This window comes from Rhincodon typus, chromosome 25, assembly GCF_021869965.1.
Source record: "Rhincodon typus isolate 14 chromosome 25, sRhiTyp1.1, whole genome shotgun sequence".
Taxonomy (NCBI): Eukaryota; Metazoa; Chordata; class Chondrichthyes; order Orectolobiformes; family Rhincodontidae; genus Rhincodon; species Rhincodon typus.
The window spans coordinates 9,423,060-9,433,923 of NC_063356.1; the positions used below are offsets into that span (position 1 = coordinate 9,423,060).

The 10,864-nt window shown below is 43.1% G+C and overlaps 1 protein-coding gene across 1 annotated transcript in view; it reads left to right on the top strand.

Moving 5' to 3' along the window:
- The window catches only part of LOC109926437 (vesicle transport protein GOT1B-like), a 16,931-nt gene extending 6,320 nt beyond the window's left edge, over positions 1 to 10,611 (top strand). The window contains exons 4-5 of the mRNA XM_048611887.1: positions 488 to 569; positions 9,785 to 10,611. Of these exons, the coding sequence (XP_048467844.1) occupies positions 488 to 569; positions 9,785 to 9,823 (121 nt within the window). The 3' untranslated portion in view covers positions 9,824 to 10,611. The remainder of the gene's footprint in view (positions 1 to 487; positions 570 to 9,784) is intronic.
- Positions 10,612 to 10,864: the final 253 nt, after the last annotated feature.

Consider the following 10,864-nt stretch of genomic DNA (forward strand, 5'->3'; position numbering starts at 1 on the left):
GGGTCAGGAGCAATGATCGCTGTGCTTGGGTCACGGACGGTGCCCACCGTGCTTGGGTCAGGAGCAATGATCATTGTGCTTGGGTCACAGACAGTATCCTCTGTGCTTGGGTCAGGGAAGTGCCAGCAATACTTGTTTGGGGTGGAGAACTCTGTGTTCCTTTGAAAGTGGGGCCACCTGCCTTAGGTCAAGGGCAGTGCCCGCTGTGCTCGTTTTTGGGTGGGGCTCCTGTACACAGGTGTGGGGCAGTCCTCAGTTTTGGGTATCGTGCGTGTGCTACAGACCAGGAGCAGCACTGGAGACTGTGCTTCCTGCCCCTAGGTTTGGCTGCAGACCTTCCTTAAATTGCCCTCAGGACAACTTAGGACAAGACACAAAAAGAGAGAACCACAAATGTATTTAAAGACAGATTTTGAAAGCTTTATTTGTTTACTTAAGAACAAGTCAATGTAATTAACCTTTCCCAAATGTGGAACTGTTTTCCTAGGGGCACGCTCCCAGTTGTTTCGGAATTACTCTCCAAGATTCCAGTCCTGGGATTAATCTTTACGTTCCCTGGACTCAGCATGGTAAGACACTCCTCATCACTGTCCCTTCATTATGGGCTTGTTTCCAATAAAATTGTGATGCTTTAGTGCATTGTTGGATTGCTTCCGTTGAGACACAACCCGGGTAGCTGCTCTGTCGACTGTCTCTATAATTGCAAGGTCTGAGGCTCAAGTCACACTTGAGTGCTTAAAATGGTAAGGCTGACACTGAGGGAGAGCTGCACTGTTGGAGGTGCTGTCTTTCAGATGCAATGTTAGACCAACGTCCCATCAGCTTGTTTGCTGATTGTAAAAAAATCCTGTGACGTTATTTTGTGGGAGGGTTAATCTCGGTGACCTGGCCAATATCTATCCCTCAGTCATTATTATACAAAATTCAGCTTCTTTGGTCATGGCTGCAATGTTAACCACATTCATAATTTTTAAGAAAGATATATTGGCAGAATACAGGAATTAGTCTGTGATGTTGATATAACCAAAGCAGAAGATAAGAAGTTGGGAAAAGTGACTTCCACTGAAATTGAATTCTATTTCATGTTCCTGAATGCCCATTGATATAATATGAGCCCAGCTTTACATTTTGCACATGTGCTTTCATGTCTCACCCAGCGTGTTTCTATCTTTCCATGTGGTGGGATTTCTCTCTGTCTCTGTCCGATAACGTTTCTCTTTATCTCTTTGTGGTGTTTTTCATGTCTGTCTCTCCATACTCCCTGCGTCATGGCTACTGCAATGTTCCATGGAACCGAATGGATCATGTTAAATTCATCAGCCTTGGTTTTGTCAAAATTATTAGTTTCAGTTCTAATTTGCATTCACGGCCAGTGTAGTGATTAATAATGCCTTCTCTATCTTAAATTTAAAATTGTGTTTGTGTGTGTTTAATGTTAGTGTTTCTCATGCATATAAATGAAAAAACCTATTAAGATTTAGACCAAACTGCTCGATAATGTATAGGTAAGTAAAATCTGTGAATTGCTTTTAATATTGGAACTGTAACTTAGAATAGTCAAAATTATGTTGGTATTCTCACCAAAGGAGACACATTTATTCAATATAATAGAGAACAGCAACTCATATTCCGCTTGGGAACGCTGCAGCCCAATGGTATCAATGTGGATTTCACAAGCTTCAAAATCTCCCCTCCCCCTACCGCATCCCAAAACCAGTCCAGCTCATCCCCGCCTCCCTAACCTGTTCTTCCTCCCACCTCAAGCCGCACCCCCATCTCCTACTGACTAACCTCATCCCGCCCCCTTGACCTGTCCGTCCTCCCTGGACTGACCTATCCCCTCCCTAACTCCCCACCTACACTCACCTTTACTGGCTCCATCCCCGCCTCCTACTGCCTGTTTGTTTCCTCTCCACCTATCCTCTCCTCTATCCATCTTCTATCCGCCTCCCACTCTCTCCCTATTTATTTCAGAACCCCCTTCCCCTCCCCCTTTTCTGATGAAGGGTCTAGGCCCGAAATGTCAGCCTTTCTGCTCCTATGATGCTGCTTGGCCTGCTGTGTTCATCCAGCCCTGCACCTTGTTGTCTCGGATTCTCCAGCATCTGCAGTTCCTACTATCTCTTATTCAATATAATAGTTAGCTTGATTATATCTTGCTCCACGCCTACTGGGAATGTTAATCCAATGTCTCATCGACATACATCATCAATGTTAGTATTTAAGCTGCTCTCACACGGGATATTTAAGCAGTTGCAATCAAAGAAGGGAGGCAGGCAATTACTATAAAGTCCAAATTCGACAATTAAATAAAATCTAGGAAATGCAAATTGGGGATCGCTGGTTAGGAATTCAGTTTTTTTTATTCATTCATGAGATGAAGGTGTCACTGGCCAGGCAGCATTTATTGCCCATCCCTAATTATTCAACCAAATTGCTGTGGGTCTGGAGTCACATGTAGGCCAGACCTGGTAAGGATGGAAGTTTCCTTTCCTAAAGGACATTAGTGAACCAGATGGGTTTTTCCCAACAATTGACGATGGATGCATGGTCATCATTAGACTCTTAATTCCAGATATTTATTGAATTCAAATTCCACCATCTGCCGTGGTGGGATTTGAACCCAGATCTGCTGGGACATTATCTGGGACTCTAGATTAACAGTCCAGTGATAATACCACTAGGTCATCACCTCCGCAACCAGCACTTGGTTAGTCTACTGACTTTTTATCTCTAGCATCTAATTCCAGGTCTCACAACTTTTTAAATTCATTCTTGAGCGTTGCCAGCATTAATTGCCTATCCCTAACCAGCCGTGATTTCAGAAGGTGGGTTGCTTTCTTCATCAGTAGTAGCTTGTGTGGGAGGTGATGGCCTACTGGTGTTATCACTGGACTGTTAACGCAGAAACCCATGTTATGTCCTGGAGAACCTGCGTTCGAATCCTGCCATGGCTGATGGTTGAATTTGACTTCAATAAACATCTGGAATTGAGATTCTAATGAGCACCATGAATTCTTGTTGATTGTCAGGGGGAAACAAACCAACTGATTCACCTTTATGGAAGGAAACCACCATCCTTAGCCAGTCTGGCCTCTATGTGACTCCAGACCCACAGCAATGTGGTTGACTCTTAACTGCCCTCTGGGCAATTAGGGATGGGCAGCAAATGCTAACCTTGCCAGTGATGCCCTCATCCCATGAATGAATTTAAAAACAATGTGGGCTAGGTGCACCAATGATGTGGGAGGTTTTTTTTTGAAAATTCAAGCCAAGATAACGAGTGACTTGTTCGACAAGGGCAGCAGATACATGGAAACACCAGCCTCAGCAAGTTCCCTCTCAGCTGCTCAACATCCTGACTTGGAAATATACCCAGAGACAGCCAAGGCAATCACAAATCTGGCTGGGAAGTTAATGATGGGTGGGGGTGTTTGTTCCTTTTCTTTCTCGGTTATTCATTTCTAGGAAAGGCATGGTGGCTCAGTGGTTAGCACTGCTGCCTCACAGCGCCAGGTGCCCAGGTACAATTCTACCCTTGGGTGACTGTCTGTGTGGAGTTTGCACATTCTCCCTGTGTCTGCAGGGGTTTCCTCCCACAGTCCAAAGATGTACAGGCTAGGTGGATTGGCCATGCTAAATTCCCTATAGTGATCAGGGATATGTAGATTAGAGGGATGGGTCTGGGTGGATGTTCTGAGGGCCAGTGAGGACTTGTTGGGCCGAAGGGCCTTTTCCACACTGCAGGGATTCTATGAAGGTGCTTGTTTGAAAGGTATTAGCAAAGTAGGCTTGAAGAGCTGCTACAGTGCAACTTATAGATTGGATAAATTTTCTTCCTTCCTCATCCTAATGTCCCAGTTACAGCTCACCTTGAGAAAGAAAATGAGTGAAAAATACTAGCACTAATGTAGCACTTTTGATGACCACAGGAGGTTCTAAGGCATCCTATAACTTTCGAAGTGTAACCATAGTTGTAATGTACAGCACCCAATTTGCACACAGCCAGGTCCTTCGAACAGCAATGAGATAAATTGACCAGATAATCTATTCCAGTGGTTTGAGAATATTAAGAGCGTTTAATATTGGCCGAGAACATGGGGGGCATAGGCTTTTACATTAATGTGTGAGTGAGGATCCTTGGCCCATTTTGGAAGCTTGAGCACATAATCCAGACCAACACTTTAATAAAAAACTGAGGGAGTACTACGCAGTAGCCAGCTGAGTTCCCAATAAGCTGTGCAGTCGCATTGACATCTGGTTTTGGAGGTTGCTGCTGTGCACAGGCCTCGGATGGGTGCTCACTGAAGAAAAATAGAGGGAGTATTGGTGGAAGGTGCCATTATATGACTAAGATATTTGGTTATGGTCTGTATCTTCTTTATTGCAAAGTGCCTAACCAGTGCTATTGGTTAAGAGGTAAATATTGACCAATCAAAGTAAATGAGAAATGATTTCCCCATCAAATTTGCAAGCTACGCTGAATTTCCTTAGTACCATGGAGTCCTAATATATTTGAGAGTATTCCATTAAGGCTGCTTCACCTAACCATTTAAGCAGCAATATTTTACATGATTAACCTCCCTTGTGAAGGCTTTTCAAATGTCCTTGCACAACTTCTATCTTCTGTCTGGTTTATTAGTCTTATAACATCAATACAAACAGATAGTTTATTGAGGATGTGGTAAACCAATCTATTTGCATACTCGGAGAATATTACTGCCTACAAGCCACTTAATAATCATCAATAGGATTTAAAGCACCGATATATTATGGGGCTTAAAAGACATACTATACAATAACTTTTATTTGTACATGTCAGTGTAGTAAATTCTCAGTATGCATGAAATCACGAATTGCGAATTCGACTATCTGAGTCAAAAATAAGTATTAACAAAAGAAAATATCCACTGGCAAAAATCGTGTATCCAAAGCAGGCTGGAAGAGTTATTACAGTGCAGCTTGTGGATTGGATACATTTTCCTGTTTCCTCATCCAAGTGCTTTGGTTGTAGCTGAACTTGAAAATGAAGGAGGAAACATTTGCACTAATGATGACCTCAGGCACCTTATCACAGAATCCCTACAGTATGGAAACAGGCTATTCGGCCTAACAAGTCCACACTGCCCCTCCAAAGAGCATCCCACCCAGACCCATTCCCCATGCCTAACCCAAACATCCCTGAACACTATGGGCAATTTAGCATGGCCAATCCACCTAACCTGCACATCTTTGGACTGTGGGAGGAAACCCACACTGACATGGGGAAAACATGCAAACTCCACACAGACCCGAGCATGGAATCAAACCTGGGTTTCCTGGCGCTGTGAGGCAGCAGTGCTAACCACTGACCCACAGTGCTACCTCTTACAACCACTTAAGTAACTTTAGGAAGTGTAATCATTGTAATGGACAGCACTGAAATTGCACACAGAAAGGCCCTTCAAGTAGCAAAGGGATAAATAATGAGATAATCTACTCCAGTGGTTTGAGAATATTGACAGTGTTTAATATTGTATCCATGATTTTTAACAAGTTCCGCATTCACGAATTTCAACATTCACGGGAGTTCTCAGGAATGGAACCCTTGCAGATATGGAGGAATGACTGCGTGCATTTATTATAGAGAGTGCTGGACAAAGTCAAAGACCCATGTCGATGCTACTAACTACTCCCAGGGCTAACATAGAAAAGGAACAAAGGACTTTGTTTTGATGCATTCATGGGGCATGGAATTTGCTGGGTAGGATAGAATGATTTGCCTATTTCTAATTGGTCTGGAAAGGTGGTGGTGAGCTGCCTTCTGGAACCAATGCTGTCTTGGACATGTAGGTGCCTTTACTTATGCACGCACTCGAAATGGGAATGACTCTCTTCCAGCATGTGGGCCTGCGATGCTAAACAGTCCAATGCTGGATCAGAACACTGCCAAAGGTGGGTGTTTGAGGAAGCGGGTGGGTGGCCTCATTGAGTTTACACACCAATGCTCCTTCCACCCTTTGTGCTTGATCTCTATCTGTACCAACTACAGAGCTGTTAGGGGCAGTGGAGGGGGTCTTGGTTCCAGGATTTTCACCCCACCATTGCGTGACAGTTCCATGTCAGGATGGTCAATCATTTAGAAAGGACCATCGAAGGTGTTGGTCTTGCTCTACATTTGTTGCTGTTGTCCTTTTGGCTGCTAAATGCCATGGTTTGGAAAGTGTTGTCAGTGGATGAGTTTCTGCAATGTTTCTTCTTAAAGGTTCTCATTGCTGCCATTGTGCATTGATAGTGAAGGATGTTACCATTGAAAAGGTATGTTTCAAAATTATAACACATTTTTCACAATTTTAGGGCTACCCAAAAGCACTCCACCATCACAGAAGTACTATTAAAATGTGGGAGAATAAATCAGCCAATATGCACACAGCACATTTCTGTAATCAAAAATGTGACCAGATAATCAATATTAGTGAAATTGATTGGAGAGTAAATGTTGGACAGGTCCCCATTGAACTCAGAAAGTGCTGAAACTGTGGAGGGATAGTGTCAACATTTCAGGTCTGAAATAACTGCACAGAGGCTGGTATCTTGTCACCAAGTCACCCTTTATTTATATATGCACTGTACATGGGCTCTGACCTGCTGCTCTAAGCCAGTCCCTGGACTGAGGGGACCTTCTGAATCCCCTGTTTATTTCTGTCAGCCAGGGCTCCCTGATTGGTCCGGGTTAACAACGCCAATCAAGGATATCACAGTTAATGGATCCACCTTGCCCTGGTTCCAATCACTGCAAGATTGATGACATTTTGTCAGAACCGATGCAATTTAGCACAAGAACCAATTTCCAATTTAAAGAGCTGAAACATTAACTTTGTTTCTCACTCCACAAATGCTGTCAGACGTGATGAGGTTTCCATCATTTTGAATTAAATTGAATCATTTATTGTCACGTATTCAATGTGAAAATACAATGAAAATTGTGTACCTTTGCCGTACATACATGGTGCCTTTTACATTAACATGGAATACGATAAGAAAGAAAAGTAACTTCAGTGAGTTCAGCTTTCTTTTCCACTGCTGCAGTCCCATTCCAGACTTTCCAGCCCTCGCCATGCTCTGGGCTGCCTCACCATCTCACTCTGGGCTGACTCACAGTCCCGCTCTCACCACTGCTGCCTCACCGTCCCATTCTCAGCTGCCTCACCGTCTCCACTCTCACTGTCACTGCCTCACCGTCACTGCTTCACCGTCCCCACTCTCACCGTCACTGCCTCACCATCCCCACTCTCACCGACACTGCCTCACCGTCCTGCTGTTCCTGTCCCACTCTCAGCTGCCTCACCGCTCAGCTCTGATCGCTGCTGCCTCATTGGCCCGCTCTTGATCTGCCGCTGTCCCTCTGGCCCAAGCTTGATCCACTGTAGCTGTAGGAAACAACCCGCGCGTTTAGCTCCCACCACGCAGTTCCCAGTCTTGACCCAGCTCGTTCCTGATTCCTAAGGTCGGTGGTATTTTCCATATTACGTTTCCTGGCACCTTTAACATTTTAATTTTGTACTGGACCTTCCCTAACCTTTCTCACAAAGTCAGAAATCACACGACATCAGGTTATAGTCCAACAGGTTTATTCGAAAACTCACGCTTTCAGAGCCTCACTCCTTCTTCAGGTGTTAGTGAGAGAGGTAGCATTAGACACAGAATTTGTAAGTAAGAGATCAAAGGTTCACACCATTAGATAGAGGATGTACTAAACAAAACCTAAGATGCTGTTAAATCTTTAAGCAGTTGGAAGGTTTTAATTGATTAATGTGGAAATGTAAATTCCTGAGTTTCTTTCAAGTCACTGCCCTGAGAGAAATGAAGGTTTTATCAGTGTAAAGAAGAGGTAACATTTTAGATCAGTCAATGCATGTTCAGTGTGAGGCCTTGTTTGGAATCTGTTTGTGTTTTTGTCTGGAGTCAGACTGGTTTTATTTCTAAAGTAGGAATTTATAAAATGCCTCATTGACTGACTGTCTATAAATTATGTACTTTTTGTAGAAAATAGAATGCATCTGCAAATACAAATTCACCCCATTGATTTATGTGTGTGTGTATTTGTGTGTGAGTGAGTGTGTGTGTATGTTTCTGACCTAAAATTTCACCTCTGCTTTACACTGATAAAACCTTTAGTCTTCTCAGGGCAGTGACTTGAAAGAAATTCAGGGATTTACAAATACATATTAATCAATTAAAGCCTTCTAACTGATTAAAGATTTAATAGCATCTTACATTTGTTTAATACAACATCATCAGTAGTGGGACCCTTTGTTCTTTCACTTACAAATTCTGTGTCTGATACCACCTCTCTCACTAACACCTGAAGAAGGAGCGAGGCTCTGAAAGCTTGTGTTTCAAATAAACCTGTTGGACTATAACCTGGTATCATGAGATTTCTGAACTTGTCATGTTGCAGCTGTACAAAACTCTGGTGCGGCCACACTTGGAGTATTGCGTACAGTTCTGGTCACCGCATTATAGGAAGGATGTGGAAGCATTGGAAAGGGTGCAGAGAGATTTACCAGGATGTTGCCTGGTATGGAGGGAAGGTCTTATGAGGAAAGGCTGAAGGTCTTGAGGTCGTTTTCGTTAGAGAGAAGAAGGTTAAGAGGTGACTTAATAGAGACATACAAGATGATCAGAGGATTAGATAGGGTGGACAGTGGGAGCCTTTTTCCTCAGATGGTGACGGCTAGCACGAGGGGACATAGCTTTAAATTGAGGGGTGATAGATATAGGACAGATGTCAGAGGTAGGTTCTTTACTTAAAGAGTAGTAAGGGCGTGGAATGCCCTGCCTGCAAAAGTAGTAGACTCGCCAACTTTAAGGACATTTAAATGGTCATTGGATAAACATATGGATGATAATGGAATAGTTTAGGTTAGATGGGCTTCAGATTGGTTTCACAGGTCAGCGCAACATCGAGGGCCGAAGGGCCTGTACTGCGCTGTAATGTTCTATGTTCTATGTTCTTGTCCAGCCCAGTCTAACACCGGCACCTCCACATCATTTCTCACAGGGTACTGTAGACTCGTTTACATTCACTTGCAAAACCAGGCAAGATCTTGGCTGAACATTGCATTAGCGGGTGGAATCTTCTGCAGCGCAGCACTCCCATTGTAGAGATTTGAAGTGTCAGTCCATATATTTTGATGATAAATGCACTGATGAGGATGGTTGATTTCATAAACTGACCGACCCATTTTTCTTCCTTTCTCTGTGACCTGGATTGTAAATCCAACCACTTCTTTCTGTTGTCTGTCGGGTCTCCTCATACAATTGTAAGGCAGTCTCCAATTCATTGAGAGATAGTAGGAACTGCCGATGCTGGAGAATCTGAGATAACAAGGTGTAGCGCTGGATGAACACAGCAGGACAAGCAGCATCAGAGGAGCAGGAAAGCTGAAGTTTTGGGTCTAGACCTTACTTCAGAAATTCTGAGGAAAGGTCCAGATCTGAAACGTCAGCTTTCCTGCTCCTCTGATGCTGCTTGGCCTGCTGTGTTCATCCAGCTCTACACCTTGTTATTTCCAATTCATTGGTTCTTTATATAATAACAGTACTTAACTCAGCACCAAACTGACACTTTGAAATAGTTCAGCATTACACAAATACTCTTTTTATCATTATGGTTTAAGAAAAAGGGAGCAGTATCCATTTCCAAGTTGCAACCACCAGAAAGGTAAGATATAAAATGCAAGGAAATCTTGTCGGTGTTGAGGGCTCTTCATACTTGCTTGCTTATTTTTTTTTTCTCCAGGTGTTGAAGCGACTTAGAGAGGGAGGCTCTTTGGTGTGAAGACAAGCCAATGAACTAAGGACAACTGAAGAAGTCATCTGATTAAACCAGCCATAAACAGAGCCTCACTGGACTGTATTCAGATAGTGCCATACTATATTATACTGGGAATTACTCCTGCTCAAAGTTTCAGGAAAGCTGTTAATTCCAATGGACTAGTTAGCAGTCTTTTCTTCATTCTTGTTCATCGGAGTTTGTTGACCAACTTGGTTACTGAATCCACCAATGCTTCATCTACATCATTAAATCCTTCCACGACATCAACATTCCCCATTCCTGTTCTAATTCAGTCTTACAACTTTTTGAAATCCATGTTCTCCTGTATTTCTGGTCTCCTGTCCATTGTTGATCTTCTCCACCGCACTAGTACCTGCACCTTCAGTCTTGAGCTCTGGAGTTCCATTCCTAAAACTCTTCACCTTATGATCCTCTCTTCCCTTTGAACAGGGTCCTTAAAGCCAATTCTTCAACCAAACTTTTAGCTACCAGTCCAAATATTTCCTCATGAGGGCTTGGCTAAACGTATTGTGAAGATTTGCTATGCTGAAATGCCATGAGGATACACATTTTTTGCTCTCTGAAGAGAAACTTTACTATTGGTCTTTCCGGTACTGTCTCTCCTGTTTCCTTTCCCCAAATATTCCCCACTGTCTTTGCATTCTTCACCATTAGCCTCTCCACCATCTTAGGCCTTCTGGAATGGCTCAGACACAAAGACATTGGACAAAAAAAACCAAAGAACTGAAGATGCTGGAAATCAGTAACAGAAACAGAAATTGCTGGAAAAGTTCAGCAGGTCTGGCAGCATCTGTGGAAAGAAAGCAGAGTTAACGTTTCAGGTCCAGTGACTCTTCTTCAGAACAGACCCTTTTGAAGGAATGTCACTGAACTCAAAACATTAACTCTGCTTTCTCTCCACAAATGCTGTCAGACCTGCTGAGTTTTTCCAGCAATTTCTGGTTTTGTTTGTGACAAAGATATTGGTCATGTGTTGATCCCTTTCCAATTAAACTGAGCGGTAGATTCACTCAATCTGTCTTT